Consider the following 20,724-nt stretch of genomic DNA (forward strand, 5'->3'; position numbering starts at 1 on the left):
ACAGTGTCATTACTCCCATTATACTAAATGCATAAAGTCAATTTCAATGAATCAAGAACTACAATGGGAGAAATTTCTTTGCCATGACAATCATTGCATTAAGTGATATTGATCACTGTGCATTTGGTTATTTCCCAGGTCACCTCTGTAGACTGTTCACATTCAGGTGTGAATCAGGAGTTGTACATGGCGATACGGAGGGTCCTCCTCTGTCTGGATGCTTTGACAGACCTTCTTTTGACTCCTAGTATCACTGGTGAAGATGATCCCCAGCTGAGGCTGCTACAGCAGGAGGTGACTGACCATTATGCTACTCAAGCGTGCACACACAAACACACACACACACACACACACACACACACACACACACAGTATAACCTACATAACTGCACATTTTGGTAGTTCTGTATTATGTAAAGTCAACTGCATTTAAAAAATTTGTGTTTCTGACTTTATTCCTGCGTAGTGTGTGTCGACTGAGCTGGTGACTCTGGCTGAGCTGTTGAGTAAAGTGGAGTCAGAGACCAGACCTAAGCTCTCAAGGGAAGAACCAGAAGCTCTCCACTGTTTGACCTCCCTTCAGGATTGTCTACACACGGTTCAGATGGTCTTTACCTCATCCCAGAATCTGCTCATTGAACATCCGGGCATCAAATACCACCATCAGGTCTGAAATACAAATCTGTGACAGAGTTCGATATATTCCAGGAATAAATGTAATTTCTTATCCGTAACCAAATCAACCAACTTTTAGTTAGTGATTTTTATGCTGTACCATACTTAATTACAAATTTGAGGTACTTGTACTTTTTATTTCCATTTTATGCCTCTTCTTATGCCACTACATTTCAGAGAGAAATAATATAGTTTTTACTCAACTATATGACAGAGATGCAGTTACTATTTAGTTTGTAGATTTCACCTACAAAACATACAATCAGTTAATGAAATATGAGGCATTTTTATAGGTTAAACCTAACCGCATAGAAAGACATTAAAATGAGCTCCCTCTTGACCAGCCGTTAATTAAATGCTGCTTGTCATGTAAATGCATCAGTAACAAATATCCAATAATACATTGTAATGTAAAACTGACAGGAGCTATTCTGTTGCCCAATAAAATAAACAATATTATTTATTTTTTAAAAGTAAATTTTGGGGATAATAAATTTGAGTATAATTTTAAATGTAGGATCTTTACTTGTAAAAGAGCATTTTTACTTTGTGGGATTCCTACTGAATGCATATTTTTTGTAACATTTTGTCACACAGGAGCTCTCCTCCAACCAGCTGTGTATTTTGGACGAGTTTGAACTGAGTCAAAGTGAGATGTTTCCTAGCGTAAAGGATGCTCCCAGTTTGGAGGTAACCAGTGCTTTTCATGAGCTCTCATGACGAGAATATTATATGAAGAAGGCCTAATTGGAAAGCTGTTATCAAAGAGCAGAAATTTCAACCATTAAAGGCCATAATAGCAGAATTATAGGCCAACATTTCTGTTTTCCTAAGATAAGAGAAAAAAACATATTACTAGATCCTTACAGTACAAGCCCTTCCACTATCTTGTTTGTGGTGCTAAACGGAAGTCATATAAGTTCCAATGTTGAATACCCAAAGGCAGAAAGGTAGCGCACACACAGATTTTAAGGCCAAAGTGGACTAATCACAATTTTACCAATTTATTCTGTTTTTGTTTCTGTTTACAAAACATGCTAACTAAAATATGGCTTGGACTTTAATCTACAAGTCACAATTACAGACTTATATCAAAGTAAGAGTGATGCAGTATATGTGTTTCAAAAGTAAATAGTATTTTCCTTAAACTTTGTGCTTTTCCTGCATCTCTCAGCAGTGTGTGCTGGGCAGACATCTGAGGGAGAGTCCAGGGGAAAAAGCCAAGCTACAGCAAGCTTCCCGGTCCTTGCTTCAGGGGATAACTCGCCTCCTGGAACTGGGTGAAGAATGCATAACAGAAGGGCAGATGAGCCAGGTTCACAGCCACAGCAGACTTCAAGCTGTTCTCTGCAGACACAAGGTATATCACTGTGCTTTCGACAAGTTATTCAACAGGCAGGAAAACACACAGATTTAAGCTAGACGCTTTCCCAAGAGTGTGTAGAAGCCTCTTAATGGTTTTCAAAGAGATGCCCAGACTCAAACAACTAATGATTAGACTTTTGGACTATTCTTTGTGTGGTTCCTTTGTGTACTGCTGCTGTGACATGCAAATTTCCCCTTCAGAGATAAATACAGTATTTATCCAACTACGAAGATATTTAGACCACAGTCACATTCCTTTTCTTTCCTAATTTATCAGGCCTACTTTGCAATTATTAATTCTGCACTTCTGTCATAAATCTGGTCTCTCTGTGATCCAGAAGCTCCGGCAGGTCCTAAGCTCTCAGATGGCTTTTGTGCAGCATCTGTTCCAACGTGAGCCAGAAGCACTGAAGTGTCAGGAGGATGAGCGGGTACAGCTGGAAGTTAGAGCCAAAGCTCTACAGCAACAGGCTCTGGAACAGGAAGTTGCTTCTCAAAGGAAGATCCAGGTTTGTAGTGCACGTTTGCTGAGGGCCATATGAATTCATACATAAATATAAGTGAATATTCTTGTGGAGTCAGAAGATTTCTTATATTGGTTGTTTGTGCTGACAAATCAAATTTGATGAGTGGTTTTATGGTTTGACCTGCACCAGGAGTGGACCCTATGGGAGGATAATTGTGGTCGACTAGGAAGGCTGCTGGATGATCTTGAAGCCTTCATCGGCAGTGGGGAACCAGAGGGAGACGACGAGAAGTTAGCACAGCACTGGCAAGATGCCTGCCAGGTAAACCTACTGCTTACAAACATACTGAATTTGTTTGTTTGTCATGGTTTGAGTTTCTTTTTTTACTCATCTCCTCAGCTTTAAGTACCTCCTATAATCCTGTACATATTCCCTCTCAGGTTTGCCTTTCTGCTATCTCATCCCTACAGTAATACTGTATGTGTTGCAATATCAAGTTCCCTTTGCTTGAGTTTGTACATCACTTGCCTCCTGATTTATTTTGAGGAACTGACAAATTTGATCTGAATTTTTTAGTTACAACTAAATGACCAAACACTGAAACATCTCAGTCCTCAGTTTTGGACAGTTATCTTACCTTCAAACACAAAGTGGATTTCTTCCTAGAAAGAATAAAAAGAATAATTGGGTGTATGCTGCCTCAACAAGTAATAAAACTGAGGACCACACTGGTGGGTACATTAGTGGTTGTGGCCCGGTCATGAATCTTACAATGATCTTATTCACCTTTTGTTTAAAATTTAAATGTCTCTGTCACCTCCAGACCTCACCTCCTGATGTTCTTGTAGACTACTTTCTTTTAAACTCATTTTTCAACTCAACTCTCTTTTTCCATTGATCATATTTATAGTTTCCTCTGTAATTTCACCTTTTTGCCATCGTCTGCCATTTTTACTACACTTTATATTTCCACATACTCTTTAACGCACTATTTTCTATACTTTACAACACAGTTAGTCCACATGGTCCCATCAAACAAAATTTCAGGAATTGCCTTGTCAAGAGATTATTCTCCTTTTCACACAGCAAACATTGGTGCAGCTGGATGAGAGCAGAGCTGTTTTAGGACTGCTCCTGGATCAGGGGAAGGTGCTGCAGACAGAGCCAGGGTGTGCTGCCACAGTCAGTCATGCAGGAGGTGCCCTGGAGCTGCGATGGCAGAGCGCCTACAGACGGACAGAGCAGGAGATTAAACACTGCAGAGATATCCACGACAGCCGGGCCAGGTGAAACAGGCTCTAAAATACCAACTTCCAACTTCCAACTTACGTTAAAAAGTTGAATACTTCTATCAATGTAGGCTAGGCAGTTTTAATTATTTCCTTATCAGTCTGAAGTAAAAATATCGTATTGCTGATTACTCGAAATCCAGAGCTTTGAAAAACAATATAAGCACAGCAACTTGGCATCTAGGCAAGGTCAACTCATGGGGTCCCAAGTCATACTATATGTCTTTATTTGGGGTTTGCAATGTGATTTGACATGTACCTATGTTAAAATATACAGTCATATTTTTATGGGTCTAGTATGACCTGGAAACCTTCTCTGATTATGTGAAGTATATATTATTATAACACGTTGGAGATATGCCTACAGTAGACTTTAGTTATATCAAAGGATAATATATAACTCCTAATTCATTTAGCTTTAAAATGTGCCACCCGAAAAACACAATTTGCATCAACAAATAAGCAATCTGTTGTTCACACACTCCAGTGTACATCCATGACAAATGGTGCCAACCATTTACAGTTTTGTTTAGCAGTATTGGACCCATGCTATGACCCAAGGACCATGTTCTGCCGCCTTGGATGAGCTATCTGTGTCTCTCATCCTCCCTACAGATTCCAGACCGACTTTGCCTCAGTCAGTGAATGGCTGGTTGGTGCCAGAAAACACCAGAAGACTTGGTCAAACCTGGCAGACACCTCTGACCTGAACCAGGAGTGCATTCACAACCATCTGATCAAGCTGCTGGTAAGGCTTTCTTGTCTACTCAGTACATTTGTCAATCCTGGTGGTTTGAAACACAATTTTGAAACAAAGTAGCTTGTTAGGTCTGTAGTACAGTATGTATCCCCAAATAACTGTATTAAATGTCTGCATGCATTTCACATTTCTGACATTTGGTCCCAGAATAGAATAAAGAAAGTTGCTATATGAGCAGCCACCATGACAGAATAGGTCCCTAAAGTGCCCCACCTACACTAACTCAATCTTCATTGGCATAAAATCAAAGAAAAATGACTTCACAATACTTGGCACACTGTGAACTCTCTCTGTTAGTGACAGTTCAGGATGTAAGAGATAATTAAACACATTTATTATGGACTACCAGCTGCTAAATGTAGCTAAGACAAGCACGGGTTGATTGTGAAATTAGAACTCATTCAACACTTTAAAATGCATCAATTACACATGATAGACATGGTTTCTGACACTGGTTCTACCCACATCCCCCCAGGACTTCTCCATGGAGACAGAAGCGATGTCGGTGCAGAGGGCGTCTGTATCCAGGGAAGCCTCTAAGCTGCTCCACCTGAGAGAAGCTGATTGTCCCGGGCTGAGGGCTCAGCTCGCCCAGCTGGAGGTCAACTGGAGCCAGCTGACCTCTGACCTGTCCACGATACAAGACCGGCTGCAGCAGGTACAGTATTCACAGAGAGTTTCTGCTGGAGAAAAAGTTTCAAATATAAGTCAGTTACACCATAAGATGAATAGTTACACTGTGGTATTATCGTCTTAAATAAATTATGTCACAATGATCACTTAGGATCTCTTCCTGATAGCTCCTTTTTGCCAAAGAGTGGATCAAATGTCTTGTAAACTTTTAACACTACAGTTTTCCAGTCCTCCAATGAATTAAAATCTAATGGTCCAAATTCCATGGAAGTGCTGTTTGTTTTCAAAAATAATTAGGCACTAAAAAAATCCCCTCCAGTCAAAGGGAGTGTAAACCCTGTTGAAATCACATTCGGGGTGATTTAGGACAGGAAATTTGGGAGGACTTAAAAAGGAGGTGAAGGACATTTTTTAATATTTCCTCACCATTTATCACCAGTGAATTGAACCAGATATTCTCCATTATAATAATTACTCCAGTCCTCCCAGGTTTCCTTTTGATGTCTTACACGTTGGCAATCACCTCAGGAGAAGATAAAGAAATCTTATCTACCAAAAAAAAAGAAATAATTTGGACAGGCACAGAAGTCAGTTTGTCATAGGCTGACATTTACTGTATGACTACATACCTGGATCAATTAAATAAATAACAGCAAAATTAGAAATGGAAAGTATTAGTATAAAGTTAAAATCCCTTTCTTTTCTGTTGTCTTGCTGCTGTTAGCGGCTGTTGGTAGTATGGCCACCGGTCCCGCTGCTGTCTGACCTGGAGGACTGGCTGAAGAAGCTGGAGGCTCGGCTGAGTCTGGAGAAAGAAACAGTCCTCAAGGCTAGAGATGCTGCTCAGATCACTGAAATCCTGCAGCACTACCAGGTACCCATACCTCCACTTTTTCTGTGCATCTCTTTCAAGAGTGATTCTATTTGAGCGGTTATTTCAGTGTCAGCGCTTCTATTTTAAACTTTGCCCAGTTAGTACATTTAGAGAAATTAGCTTGACATTCATTGACATGTGTTCATCCTTAAAATGTTTTACATAATTTCTTTATCTCTGAGAGAAACTAGTAAAAATGTTTACAGTTTCACATTCATAATTAATTTACTTTGAAAGGCAAAGCTTGTCACTGCAATAAAAGCACTACTAATGAGATAAGAACTACAGTATGGAAATGTGTGAAATATTCATGTTACACTGGAGATATGTTTCTGGTCAGACAACTAAAATAGAAAAAAAATGTAAATCAAGCTGCCTCCATAATATAAGAAGTGGATGACACAAATATGCAGATATAGAGAAAAACAAACTAGCAACCTCCTCTGTTATTTTTTACTTTATATGAGTGTTTGTATTGATTTCTGTCTTTGTAATGTTCTTTCTCAGGAGCTAAAGGCAGGTATGGTCAATGGGCAGCTCCTTCTTGATTTCCTGTGTCAATCAGGACCTCGGGTGGTGGGAGTGGACGTCCAGGCTCTCCGCTATGAACACACAATGTTTGCAGAAAAACTTGGCGCCCTCAAACTGCAGTGGCTGGAACTTCAGAGAGAGCTGGAGAGCCAGGTCTGTTCTTCAGCTACTAATATACAGTATAACACTAGAGCCTGTAGAATCTGACATTAGATCACCTAACTGTAACCTTGTCTTTCTTATTTCCTGGTCTGCTGTTCTTATTTAAACTAGGTTGGGCTAGTTAATGGTTTATGTAACTACTGGAGCCCATTAGTCAAACCGTAAACGTTTAATTTAAGCTTGTACAGTTTAAGTCTCCAAATGGATTTAACTTTTCATTGACTATTTTTATTTCTACACATAAATCACTGTTTGGTCTTTGTCCCTTCAGATTTGTGAAGCTGAACAGATGCATCACACTTGCGCCAACAGAGAGAGGCGGTTACAGCGTCTTCACAGCTCGATAGAACAGCAGAAAAAGCAGCTGAATCAGAGGAAACGGCCCACCAGTCAAACTCTGGCTCATAAGGCTCTGCTGGAGTTGGAGGTACGGTAACAGGATGTAAGCAGGTGTATGTTTGAATGGTCTCTCTTGCTGTTGCCCTCTGATCTGAGACTGCTCTGGTTTTCTTCCAGACTGTTGTGGGCAGACTGAAGGAGGTGGCTGCAGCTTTACAGGAGTTGAAAGCCACACAGGTGCATCTTGAAAAGAAAGATCACCCCAGTGATATCTCCTTTTCTGCCCAGACAGAGAGGGTTTGTCATGCTTGTGGGGATCTGAGTCAACAGGTAAAAATACATCTGTTATGACAATCAGACATGGAAAAATGTGTTTGAAGAAGGTGAATTAAAGTTATTTAACAAGATATTAAAGATGCCTTTTCAGATTAACTACAAACATGGCTCCTTCTTAAATTGTGAAAAACCAGAAGGGTCCGCTTGTCTCTGTATTAGCAAACTCATCATCCTCGTCTTTGTGCTAATTTGTGCTAATGCAGATGGAAGCTCTGAGACCAGCGCTGCAGCAGGCTGTGGAGGAGTGGAGATGTTTTGAGAGAGATCTGAGGGAGGTTTCGCTGCTCACCACTAGGGTGTGCTGTGCTCTGCAGCATCAGCCTCTGTTCTCACTAAAGCAGGCAGAAGGATACATGGACCTGCTCCAGGTGAGCAAATGCTTTAACCATCCAATCAAGAAATAATCATATGCTATATTTTATCATAATGAGCACCACAGTAATTCATGACTGTTAACCTACAATTTAGAAAAGCCAAGAAGTTACTCTAAAACAACAAGTTGTTGTGACTGAAAGTGAAATTCCCTTTTATTTATTTGTTTAGATTCTCTAAAGGTGTGGGCGTTAATGGATGTCAAGCCCTTAGCTCGTCATTATACTAGGTTTTGAGGTAAATAAATGCTCCTCTGAAGTGAAAATGTAAAAGGTGTTTTTCATTCACAGCTACTCCAGGATAAGGCCGGAAAAGGGGAAGAGCTTTGGTCATCCGTGGACAAATCCTATCAGAATCTTGTGAAGACAGTCCATCATGGAACAGCTCAGGCACTGGTTGATCAAATGGACGGAGAGCGAAAACGGTCAGTGGTTAGCCGGGAATTAAGAAAACAGAATGGATCAGTTCACGACTTGACATAAAATCTCCCAATTTGGTAATTTAGATTTAGAAAAAAGTATCCTTATTTTTAAACTTAATGAAAAACATACAAAATCTCCAAATGCTAAAAACAAGGCTGTTTGCTAAGCTCATTAAAATACATACAAATACATACAGGAGATACATTATTTTCAGAAGATAGCAATGAAATATGAATATGTTTCCATGTATACATGATATTTATTGTATACATGAATTTTTTTATCAAATGTTAGTAAAGTCATTTTACTACAACTTAATCAGTATGCACACAAACATAGAGTTATGTAGAGTTATATAGTTCTAATGTATTGTGTTTGTGTCAGGTGGAAGAATATGGTGCAGCAGTTAAAGGATGAGCGCATGAAGACTAGAGAGACACTTTCTCTCTGGCAGGAGTACACTCGCCTCTCTGATCGATGCTCCATTCACCTGCAAAAACTGTGGCATCAGTGGGAGGAGATTTTGAGATCTTTACCTCCACAGGACACACAGGCCTTGGTGCACTCAGTAGAGGTGAGTTCAAGGTACTTTTAGCAGAGTTTTGAATATGCAGTCTGGTCTAAGTGTGTACATCAAGGTGCAGTGATGTGTACTGAGACATTTTACAGTAAGTTGATTTCTTCTTACTTGTCAAGATAATTTTTATACAACAGATCAAGTGGGAAAGTGCAGCAACTGATGTATCTGAGCAACTGAGGAAGCTTTAATCTTGAAATTTAGCGTTATTGCAGAAACATTTGTAAGTTTGTGGTGTGTATGCTTTCATATTAAGATGAATCTGGTATAACTATAAAAAGTAAGAACTGGCAGTTTAAGTGAAACTAATTTCTGGCATTGTTGAAGGTCACTGAGTGCAGACCTAGTTTGATAACATGCTTATTAGACTGCTTGTTTTTCATACAGTTATGCAATTGTTTCTTTTAGAATTATCAGATTTCCTGCCTGACTCATCCTGAAACCCTGTGCTGATTCAGAGACTGTATGCATTACATTCACAATTTAATTTAATGTTTTTCTTAATGACTGGTTCCTTGGAAAAGAACTGACTGTGTGCACTTATGGGCAGACATATCAGCAATGGTCTGCTATGTGTTCACTCTGATGTTGTACTTACCTTACTACCTGCGTAATCCAGATGCTGAATTACATGTTTTTTTGCACATTGAGGCAAAAACACAAGCTTCATGGCATTTTTTTCCATTTCTACCCTCTTCAAAAGCACACTAAGAGGTATATTTTGGGATACTTGAGTCGGAGCGATTTTATGGAAAACAAGATTTTTGTTTTTTTCAAGAGGGGAAAAAAAGCGGCTGTGATGTTATGATCTTTCATTTTTTTCTGCAATGATGCGTGTTTAGAAAGATGATGGCAAGCAGTCAATACTGAGTCCATTCTCCATTGTTGTCCTCCATCTAACTGGTTGTTCTTTCTCTCACAGCAGTTGCAGGATGCTGCTGAGGATTTGCAAAGCAGTGTGGGAGATGTTCTCGCGGCTTCCAAGCCTCTTATAGGACGGCTAGAACCCACAGCCGCAAATGTAATCCAATCAGAGACTAGACTGCTGTCACGTAATGTCGTCCTGCTGAGCCAGGCAATGTCAGGGAAAAAGAAAAGTCTTCAGGTGAGGAAATGAGTCGAAATATCAACTTAATTTTACAAAAATAACAGAAATATTGGTTTTAAATGTAATTTTTTTCAATAGTTGTAAATCAGACCAACTTTTCTCACAGTTCAAAAATTGGTGAAATATCCTCTGTACAATGACTAATATTAAAAACTATCTTTCATCTTGACATTGAATTGATACAAGTGTGTAATGCATGGAGACCAGTTTCCATGAAGTTTAATGTGAGACTTAATGGTCAAGTTTGACAAATCCAGGTTAATATTAATATCAGTTTTCTGTGTTCAGGAGGATTTGGAGCAACAGAAACTATTTCATACCCAACTGGAGGCCCTCGAAATGCAGACACAGAACATACAGCATAAACTTAAGGCCAGCTTGAGTGACACAGACTATGTGAAGGTTGGTCAGAATTTCTATTTTTATCCATAAATGATCTTTCAAACTGAAGTTGAATTGGAGGAAGAGACGTGAGGACAGACATGATGCACTTGTTTTTAGATTCAGACTGACTTACACTTCTCGAGTATATTATCTCTGATTATCTTCCATCGTGAATAAATCCACTCAGAAAATAATAGGATGGAGTGGGTTAGCGGCAGTTTGCTCATGGACTGAAAATGCGCTGTATGTTTTTTATTTCTTGGATGTGTAGCAGGTTCTCTTGGAGCTCAGTGGTGTGTTTGCATCACTGGTTGACATCAGAGAGATGAGTGGTTATGTGACCCTCAACAACCATGAGACTGAGAGAATGCACATGCTCAGCAGGCAATGGGTTGAAAGCATGACTTATACGTCTGACATGAACAGGTGAGAAATTTCCAAAAGATGAACAAATAAAAATCCAGAGAGTGTACAGTTGTGTTGTATTTTCTTCGTTGTTGCTGCTTGAATTTGCTAAGAAAAAGAGCTGTAACCAATATTTATTTATGGTAGCATTTCAAATCCGTTCTGGCTTTGTGCAGAAAGTCAAAACATCACCTGTTATTTTACAAGATGTGTAAGGCTTTAATAACTTGAAAACTTGTAAGAATTGTCCAATCTTTGTGTGAACTGTAACATTGTAAGGCAATGTGCAGTTTTGTTCCTGACTGCCATTCTAGGGAACAGTCATTTATCGTAACCTTATTTTGAAATGGAATACAGAGGATGTGTGCATTTTGAAAGCTTTCAGTTGTAGTCTAATTTTGTGTCTATTTTTATATTTTTTTCCCCCCAGAAAGCTGCAGGCTGAGCATCAGCGTTCCCAGAGCTTTCAGGAGAAGTGTAAGAACCTGACGTCTATCCAGAAGAAGCTTGAGGAGGAATCAATGTCCATAAAACCTCAAAGTTACTCCACCCTCCAAGAGATGCTGACTGTGCATCAGGTACAATACATTTCTATTCTGGGACATCTTCTGGGACCAATGTCTAAATGCCTTTAGGATTTTGTTTCTAGAACTCAATTCTAGAAGATAATTAATCTTATCACTCTGTTAAGTCTACTTAAAAGTAAAGTTAACCCATCTATTCTCACTTTTAAAGGGAAAAACTTGTGTTAAATTGTTTGTTGATAAATTGTTTGTTGATAAAGGCTTTCCCTCCCCTACATCTGCAGATTAGTCTGATAAACAGCTCATTTGCATACTGCCAATGTGTTACTGTGTGTTGACAAAGAAATATTTGCTAATCAAGTCTTGAAGTAGCTAAAGTCAGCACAAACACTTGTTTAATACTTCACACAGGACGTTAGGAGTGCAATTTGTATAAGTGAATGTTATTTTGAAGTTTGTTGTAAAATCATGCTGGTATTATTGCCAACTAATGAGTCAAATCAGTTAAACTAGAGATTTGATCTGAATCTCATTTTGTTCTTTCTCCTGTTGTTGTTTCCCACTCCCACAGAGGCTTAAGGCTGAAATGAATATTGGACAGCAGGTTCTGCAGGGTCTACTCTGTCATGCAGTTGCATCTATGGAAAAAGAAACAGGAGAGAAAAGGTATGTTTCTTGTAATATTAAGTGGTTTGATACTTTACAACAATCTTTTAAATGTGTAACAAGCTTAATGAGCTTTGGGTTTGAGATTCCAAAATACTGCTTAAACAGCTTCCTCTTACAAGCCCTAATTGTCCCTGGTTCTTCCCTTCATCTATGTCTCCTTTTAGGATAAAATGAAAAGAAGAATGAAGTTAATAAATTCACAAAGGATCATAGCATTCCTCAGATTCAGGAGTATGCTCAGTTCAGCATAGTCCTTGGTTTGATTGCTGTCTGATTCACAGGAACCGCAGGTGTTTTGCACCTTATTGGCACCAAAATCAGACCCATAATTCTAATTTATTAAATAGTTTATGATTGCACATTGAAATATTGAAAGACAAAGAAGCCATATTTTATTGTCAGTTGCGTCAAGGCACAGGCAGTGCTGGAGAAATAATTTATTGTTGCGTCAAGAGGGAACTAATTACCACTAAGCCTTGCAGCTATACCAGCTACTTATAGGCTGCTCTGTGGTGCGCTGTCAACTGACTGCTCACAGATTTGTGTGGGTTTCAGAGTATTTAGTATTTAACAGAAAGAAAAAAAAAACGCAGACAAAAACTAAACCAAAATACTTAAGGAATGTCGGCTATCAGTCATTATCAATCACTGTCTCAACAAAAGGAGTTTAGCATTTTTCCGCTGCACGTCAGCTTTCTTGTGGTAGTGATTTCTTTGTCCATCTCGCCCTCTTTTTGTCTCCAAGGTTCAAGGTTTTTCAACCTCTGCAGGCTCATAATTAGATTAGACCCAACCTTTTGACGTTAAGCAACAAATAGACAGGACTATGACGACAATCATGTGACCATTTGAGTTTTCAGTAGTAGTAGTAAAAAGGGAACCTGAAACTGGATGGTACAGGGGATTCATCATGGTCACAGGAACATGTATCCAAGGAGGGTTGTCATTTGTCAATAATCGTATATCTACCATTTGTGGATTGATGAATGTTTTACTAATCAAATAATTTTTGGTATTTGGAACAAAACCAGCAGGTACCTTACTGGCACCAGCATTTAAAAAATATTTAGCTTTGTTTGGGTGCCATGCAGCAGAGAAGTCTGAGTATTCGCAGCGTTTTAATTTGTAGTCTTGTGCTCTTCACAGACCCTGTCACCTAATAAAGTAATTACATTTGAGATTTTCCGGTCGAATTCCTTTCTTGGCTTGTAAGAATCACACATAGTGGGTGTACGCTGACACACAACAAAATGCGGTGTGTGCAGGTGTTTCCTGCTCTGGAACAGTTAGATGTCTCTTCTTTCCCCAATGCTTCCTTAAATCAATTTTACAGCTTGGAAAACTTTCATTTTGCTCCTTTTAAAAAAAATGCCTTCTCTCACCCCTGCTGGGATTGCTTTTTAAGGCTTTAAGACTGTCTTAAAATCCTGCTGAGTTTGTGTTGATTTAGCAACTGCCTGTGAATGAACTATGACAGACCCATTTGCAATTTTTCTCATTCTACCGTTTTATTTGTATGTATTTTTTTGTCTGTGCTATGCTAAATTCCATTTTACAAAACCCAATATCCCTGTAGAGCTCACAGAACCTTTCCACTCATCCCTCATTTTATATTGAATATATTGCATGTTTTTGGATGGATGTCAACAGGTTTGCCAACAGGTGTCAATAGCCAACAGCAATACCAATGTTTTTCCTCCAAATATAACAAATTTTAACCGCGTGTGTTGTTTCTTGCACAGATCTGAACTGATGGCACAAGTGACCGGTGTGAGGGAGAGCTGGCTCAGCTCTGTAGCTCTGGTTGACCAGTGCAGGTCCTCGACAAAAGAACAACTGAGCCAGTGGAGAGTCTACCATCGTGGCTTGAAGCTGTTGTGGAAGCTGTTGAGAGACGTTGACTCCTTGTTGCCTCCCGCTGGACCTGCTCTGTGCACACTGCATCAGCTACGGAGCTGTGCAGATGACTACCAGGTTAGCATGCATGGGTGCCAGTGAAAGTGCACTTTATTCCTAAAAACTTATTTTGTAGTGGCACAATAGTAAAACGCTAAACACCAAGCACTGTGTCTCCCTGCTTTTTTCCTAGTGTGTTGAGTCTGCACTGGGTCTGCACTCCGCTGTGTACACTCAGACACTGGAGGCTGGCAGACATTTAAGTGAAACCATGACAGAGTCAGAGAGTCAGAGCCGACTGCAGTCAGAGCTCCAGGCCGTACAGGAGGCCTGGGAGCGAACCACCTCATTGCTGGAGAGGAGACGAAACCTGGTCAACACAACTGTTCAGGTAACAGCCAGATTTTCCATCAAAGCCAAAGACTTTTCATTTCATAAAATCTTATATTATATATTGAAATATTTTACAATAAAATCTCTTTTTTAATTATTATACCATTGACAAAATGTATTTACTGGCAAGAAAATCTAGATGTCACAATTTATACAATGTAATCATTCGACTTATTAGGAGCGCCAAAACCTAAAGTATGAAGCTTTTCATAATAAAATAAAATAAAATAAAATAAAAATCAACTAAACATGATAATATGACTAACATGCCTCTGAATTTAACTCATTCAAGGAACATCAGGATACAAATTAATTCGTAAACAATAGCCAAGGGACCTTACTGCCTCAACTGATGGCTGATGATGACCAATCCCGATTTACAAACATTCAGAAATAGTGTTTTGATTGTTAGTTGTCCTTAACAAGCAGCAGAATCCAGTGAAACATATTTTAACTTACAGTTGTAGCTTATCGAGGGCTGACTGACAATATCCACAAGAAGAGCATGTGTGACAGTATTAACAAGAGAGTAAAAGGTGTCAGTTTTGAATGACCCATATCCAGGCCCTGATCCTACCCCAACGCGCACGCACACACACACACACACACACACACACACACACACACACACACACACACACACTCAAACACACACACACTCAAACACACACACACACACACACACACACACACACACACACACACACACACACACACACACACACACAGGACCTAGTGTGTTGCCCTGGCCCAGACATCCCACCAAGAGGGATCGTGAGAAGCTCAAATCTATCCATGATCCACATCCAGAGACGGTCCAGCTGTCCTTTCATTCCATCACTGTTACACTGCATTGTTCATATACCATACAGTAAGGCATGGGCACACACAGAATCTAATAAAATACTATAAGAATAAAGTAAAATACACACACATACAATGTGTAGGACCAAAGCATACCACTCGTTCAGTGTTTTGCCTGGCTGTCAGGCAGAAATGTTGGAGAAATTCTGATTGGTTAATACTTTAATTGACATTGCTGATATTTTAGTTAAATGGTTGCCCCTTTTAACTTCTGACTGATCACGGTTGTGACTGAGAATTACAGATGAGTTGTTCAGCTTCATGCACTGTGTTATATACATCATTTAAATGTTTTGGTGCCAAGGCCCAGTAAGGTCAGGGAAAGTTGTGTTAACCCCTTTAAGCTAAACAGGATCCACCAGCGGAGAGGGAAATCCCTCTGAGCAACATGTCAAAGATCACACAGAGAGTAGCATTAATGCACAAAGTAGAACTGACAGCAAGAGACTAACTTGGTAATCATATAATTGTCATAAAGATGTTGTTGCTTAGGAAGCACACTTCCTTGTCATCTCATCCCTCATGCAAAGGCAACAAAGCCAAAGTCATATTATTTTTTATGATATAACTTTTATTATATGGCATGTAGAAAATCAGGTTACCTCTGCAGTGATTTATGTCCCTATTTCATCTGTTATAATGTAGTGATTTTCACAAATATGTATATATATAAAGGTACTTTGTGGTTAATGTCAATGATAATAACGTGTGAGATATTTGTTAAAATGACTCCTTCCTCTATGTTCTCCTGATTATTTAGAATTGGTCTCAGTGTCAGGATGGGATAACCGGCATCATGTCCGAACTGGATGAGCTGCAAACAAGCCTAAAACAGCCGCTGCCTCAAAGACCGCTGGAGGACGAGAAACACACTGAGGTAAATACAAAACAGTTTTTTGCCATATGGAGAAAACTAGTATTTAGACCTTTCTGTGTGGCAATACATTTCACAAAAATATAATTTAACAGAGAGAGAAAGAGAGAAATTACCACAGCGGCAATAGGACACTAAGAAAACAGTCTCCCAAAACTCTCTGTATTAACAGAGAAGGACACTATTTAGGAGACATTTTCCATAAAAGTCAGATTATCTCTGTGTCCATGCTTTATTTAGAAGAAAAACAGGTAGTGAGGGTTACTGATGTGTTAATGTCTTAATTGCATAACCTGATGTATAATAACAGACTTTCGTTTTGGATGGAAATTCCAGTTATCACACTGAAAATTAGTTATCATTGTACAATGTGTATTACATTAGCATAAAGTTGCTAAATAAGTCCCAGAAGCCGTTGGAAGAAGTCAACTGGTCTAAAAGTTGGCCAAAGTTGTCAAACCCCTGAACTACATCAGTAGCTACCCCCCATCGCATCAGAGCGCCTCTGAGTTTCCCCCCCTTTCCCCTATTTAATACCCCCATGCTTTCACTCCCCTCCCCCTTTCTACCCCCTCTACCCTCCCCCTGTCCCGTCCACAGCCCTTTAATCTGGACAGTCAGAGCGAGAAAGAGGGAGAGAAGCGTGAGCACACAGCTTGTACATGGCCGTCTGAGCGGGTGTTAAAGTGTCCGTGTATATGTGTGTGTTATGCAGGGGACAGAGCTCTCTCTGCAGCGTTTGGCCAGTGGATTGAAGGAATTGGCCACCATGAAGACAGACCTGTCCCAGTACGTCGCGGCCGGTGACTCTGCTCTGCTGGAGCAGCAGCTGGAACAACTCCACGGCCAGTGGGAAGAGCTGTGTATGAAGGTGAGAGCTGACAAAAAAGAAATAGGGGAGAGGGAGAGGCGTAAAAAGAACCAGAGAAAGTGAGAGAGAGTGCAGGTGGAGAGGAACTACTGGGGAGGAGAGAGGGAGAGAAGGAGGGAAAAGAGTTGCTACCAGCGGTGTCTTGGCGGTGACCAGCAGCACAAAGCCTCTGCACCACTGGGACTGAACACACACACACACACACACACACTCACACACACACACACACACACACACACACACACACACACACACACACACACACACACACTCATTTGTGTGTGAAAAGAGCCACCATGTGCAGGTTCATGGAGGGAAAATCACACCAACTTTCCTCCCCGCAGGTCAAATTAATTTGTTTTCTTAACATTTCTACTACAAAAGTGCAGAAACACAAACTCTACTGTTTCAGTTGGATGCATGCTGTAATGGGATGGGATCGTCTGGATTTGGTTGCCTCCAAAGATTTTTCTGCTTGTATCAGCATATAAAGGAAACTGAAGGCTTTTGCACAGCTTTTTAGGTTGTATTTAGCTCCTGACTCAGACTCACTGTGCTATCTGAGCAATCACATGAAACTCTCAGACAGAACAGGCTGTTAATTCTGTAACTGCATTATTGGTGAAAGTAGCTCTACTGTATACACACAAGTTCAAATTCCTACAGTTAAGTCTTTTGGCTTAAAGACAAACACACTCTTGTTCTTGATAAATCAACGGTTATGACATGCTCGCGACATTTTTGTCAGTTATTAGGGTTAGGGGATAATTTGCAGTCATGCTAATTGGATCCCCAGTCAGGCTGGCTGCTGCCACCTGCTCCTGTCTTGGCAGGAGTTACTGGGATTCACAGATGCAACAACAGCAGCAAGTTTGTCCAATCATCAGGTTTTCCGTTGATGTTTGGTGCTATGTATGTAATCGTCTCTTTGTTATCTCTGCAACTATGTTTGCTGCCCATCCTAACCAATTAATTCATCTTAAGTTTGTCCAAAACAAGCCTGAAATATATAATACATTATTTTTTGAAAACCTCTGGATGGTTATTTGAGAAAGTACAAACTAATTTCAGATGTTAAATCACACAAGATTTTTCATCCCTCCCCATTAATTCCTGACATGGCTGGGGGGCATGTATCTGAGCCACAACAGTTTCCTCTGCATAGTTAACAGGTTGTAGGTGGGGGAAGCCACTGGAATGAGTCCGATGAGCAGATGGCCTGGCTGGGCTAAAGGGATTCAGAGGGCAGGCTCTATTGTTCCAGGGGAAGCACAAAGTCCTCACGGGTGACAGCAGCTCACAATGCACCCTAAATTCTCCAGCGTCCAAAAGGCCCAGCAGTGTTTAGTACATTAAAACCAAAGAAGGCCTCATTTAAATCAAATAAATGCCACTGAACAGTAAAATATAGCTGGTTCAAACATGCCCTGTGGGCTCGCTAAGCCCTTTTAACCTCAAAAAGATCATCTGCCCCCTCCTCAGCTATGTAATGGGGTGTTTTCATGCCATTAAGCTGTCATTAGGAAAATGGACCTTGTTAATTTTATCAAACAGCCCCTGAGGGATTTCTTTCAATTCAGTTGATTACTGACTTTGATGGAGATTAAATGCTTATATGTAATACAATAAAACACTTTAGTTACAATTCAGTTAATTTGACTGTTTTTATTCACTCCTGTACCAAGTAATCTGTTATATTGAACAGTTATTTAATACAAAGCTACAAGATTTTGAAAGATTTTTCTTCAGTGATTTGCCAGGTTATGTGTCCTAATGCAAATCTACAAAATGTACTGTTGTGTAGGTCAGATTATCCTGGATACATACCAGGAAGAATCATTAAAAATGACCCTGTTTTCAGACTTGACATTTGTCAAAATCCATGGCATTGCTGTGTTGTTTTTCCCCCGGGCCTGCACATGTTAAACACTTGACCATGGAGTTGTTCTCAGCAACTCTATTTTAAATTTGTCAAAGAAAGCACCTCATTAACCTCGTAACTGGGACACATTTGTTTTGCTGGTGTGAATGTTGTAAGCTCAATGGTTTGTTTGAAAATCATGTTTAGTGCTTGGTGTGGACAAAGTACCATTGTCATTGGTTTGTCCCTGAAAGATTACATCTGGTTACCCTAAAATAGCATGATAATGGCATAAAAAGTTGCTAGTGTTAATATTAAACCAATACTCATCTGATACCTAAATGCTGTCAGTCATCCACAACTTATTCTTTTTCAAACTGCAGCTTAGCTGACGCCACAGGTGTCCTACCACCAGCATGATGGTAGAAATTGGTTTTATCACATGTTCTGTTCCCAGGTATCCTTGCGTAGGCAGGAAATCGCAGACCGCCTCAATGCCTGGACCATCTTCAACGGCAAGAACAAAGAGTTCTGCGATTGGCTGACTCAGATGGAGAACAAGGTGTGCCACAACGGAGATCTGAGCATCGAGGAAATGGTGGAGAAACTAAAGAAGGTATAAGATCTGAGGAATATTAATATCTTCCTATCCAAACATGGCGGAACAGGTGTTTTCATATTGTTTCATGAAACAAGACTGATACTCTCTGATAAGTATTTGACCGTTATGAAATGATTGTTTTTGAGTATATTTGTACAAATATCCACCCAGCACTATATCAGGGTATAACATTGGTTAGAGTGGCATTATTTGTTTAATTAATTTGGATGAAATATGACAGTTCTAGTAGTTCTCTAACTTCAAATATGACTGCTGGATTAGAGTTTACAGTGGAGATATTATCACTCTTGTATGCACATGATAAAACTTTTATATTACATGCACGCTGTAATATATATAACACATTCTGAAATTCTCACAATCAACCCACTTGGACGCCACTTGAGCAGGTTAAAATCCATACATGAGCAACATGCATTATGCCGTTTATAACAGATGGTGGCCTGGAATGTAATGGCTGCGTGCCCTTTGTTTCAGTGACTGAAAGCCTTTTGTACCTTCCTGTCTCATCATGAAGCATGCTCATTTAGTCAGATAGATAATAATTGGTTTGAACATTGCAGGATCATTGTTTATGATTGTTACATGAAATGAGAAAACTAGAGACACACATTATTTGAATAGCTAAAGATGGCACTTCCTGGCGATAAACGACTGCTCGAGGGCGTTGAAACAGGTGTTAGGCAAGCTGAGTGAATGGGACACTGAAAAAGGGAAACTGGGTGTTCACATCCAGTAATATACAGTGGGTAAATCAGGTATTGTACATAATACCACTACTGAAAAATATCCTTATGACTCATTTGTTTTTCAAGAATCCAAAGAGTCTAATTTTAAATATATTTGCTTGCTTTGGACAGATGCAGTTTGTGAGTTTTCCTGCTTTCTCTTTCGCACATGTTGTTTATAAAACAGCCTAATCTGATCATGTCATGTTTCCACAGGACTGCATGGAGGAAATCAACCTGTTCAGTGAGAATAAGAGCCACCTGAAGCAGCTTGGTGAGCAGCTGCTGTTAGCCAGTGACGAGGCCAAGCAGACGCAGGTCCACGGCTCGCTGCTGGAGGTCAACCAGCGCTGGCACAACCTCTTCCACCAGATTGAAGCCAGGTGAGAGCCGTCACAGCTGTCAGAGAAGTGATTTAGGTACACACTTACATGCATGTGTGTGTATTTTGTATCAAGTATATTCCAGAAGACCCAAAAGGTAAGTAAACAACATTGGAAGTTATTAGATAGTGTGTGGTTATCAGCACTTTTCAGAGGCAAATAGTGAAAGGGTTCAATTCAATCAATTAAGTGTAGATTTTTTTATGTAGGTTTGGGTGGATGGTTTTTCCGTTCTGCAGAGTACCACTCATCTAAAATTCCCCCATAATTATCCTTCCGCATGAGCACCTTTCACAGCGAAGCCAAACTAAAAAGCATCATTAAAAACTAAAAGGCTTTA

The 20,724-nt window shown here is 39.8% G+C and overlaps 1 protein-coding gene across 1 annotated transcript in view; it reads left to right on the top strand.

The window, feature by feature from the left end:
- The window catches only part of LOC127368829 (nesprin-2), an 84,727-nt gene that overhangs the window by 48,825 nt on the left and 15,178 nt on the right, over nucleotides 1-20,724 (top strand). Inside the window, 27 exon segments of the mRNA XM_051410018.1 lie at nucleotides 139-294; nucleotides 467-667; nucleotides 1,273-1,365; nucleotides 1,850-2,035; nucleotides 2,379-2,549; nucleotides 2,697-2,828; nucleotides 3,594-3,793; nucleotides 4,412-4,544; nucleotides 5,032-5,214; nucleotides 5,914-6,063; nucleotides 6,571-6,747; nucleotides 7,028-7,183; nucleotides 7,273-7,425; nucleotides 7,635-7,799; nucleotides 8,094-8,227; nucleotides 8,610-8,799; nucleotides 9,725-9,907; nucleotides 10,199-10,312; nucleotides 10,569-10,720; nucleotides 11,130-11,277; nucleotides 11,795-11,889; nucleotides 13,635-13,866; nucleotides 13,982-14,179; nucleotides 15,806-15,922; nucleotides 16,635-16,790; nucleotides 19,109-19,267; nucleotides 20,218-20,384. Coding sequence (XP_051265978.1) covers nucleotides 139-294; nucleotides 467-667; nucleotides 1,273-1,365; nucleotides 1,850-2,035; nucleotides 2,379-2,549; nucleotides 2,697-2,828; nucleotides 3,594-3,793; nucleotides 4,412-4,544; nucleotides 5,032-5,214; nucleotides 5,914-6,063; nucleotides 6,571-6,747; nucleotides 7,028-7,183; nucleotides 7,273-7,425; nucleotides 7,635-7,799; nucleotides 8,094-8,227; nucleotides 8,610-8,799; nucleotides 9,725-9,907; nucleotides 10,199-10,312; nucleotides 10,569-10,720; nucleotides 11,130-11,277; nucleotides 11,795-11,889; nucleotides 13,635-13,866; nucleotides 13,982-14,179; nucleotides 15,806-15,922; nucleotides 16,635-16,790; nucleotides 19,109-19,267; nucleotides 20,218-20,384 — 4,301 coding nt within the window.

Source organism: Dicentrarchus labrax, unplaced genomic scaffold, assembly GCF_905237075.1.
Source record: "Dicentrarchus labrax unplaced genomic scaffold, dlabrax2021, whole genome shotgun sequence".
NCBI lineage: Eukaryota > Metazoa > Chordata > Actinopteri > Moronidae > Dicentrarchus > Dicentrarchus labrax.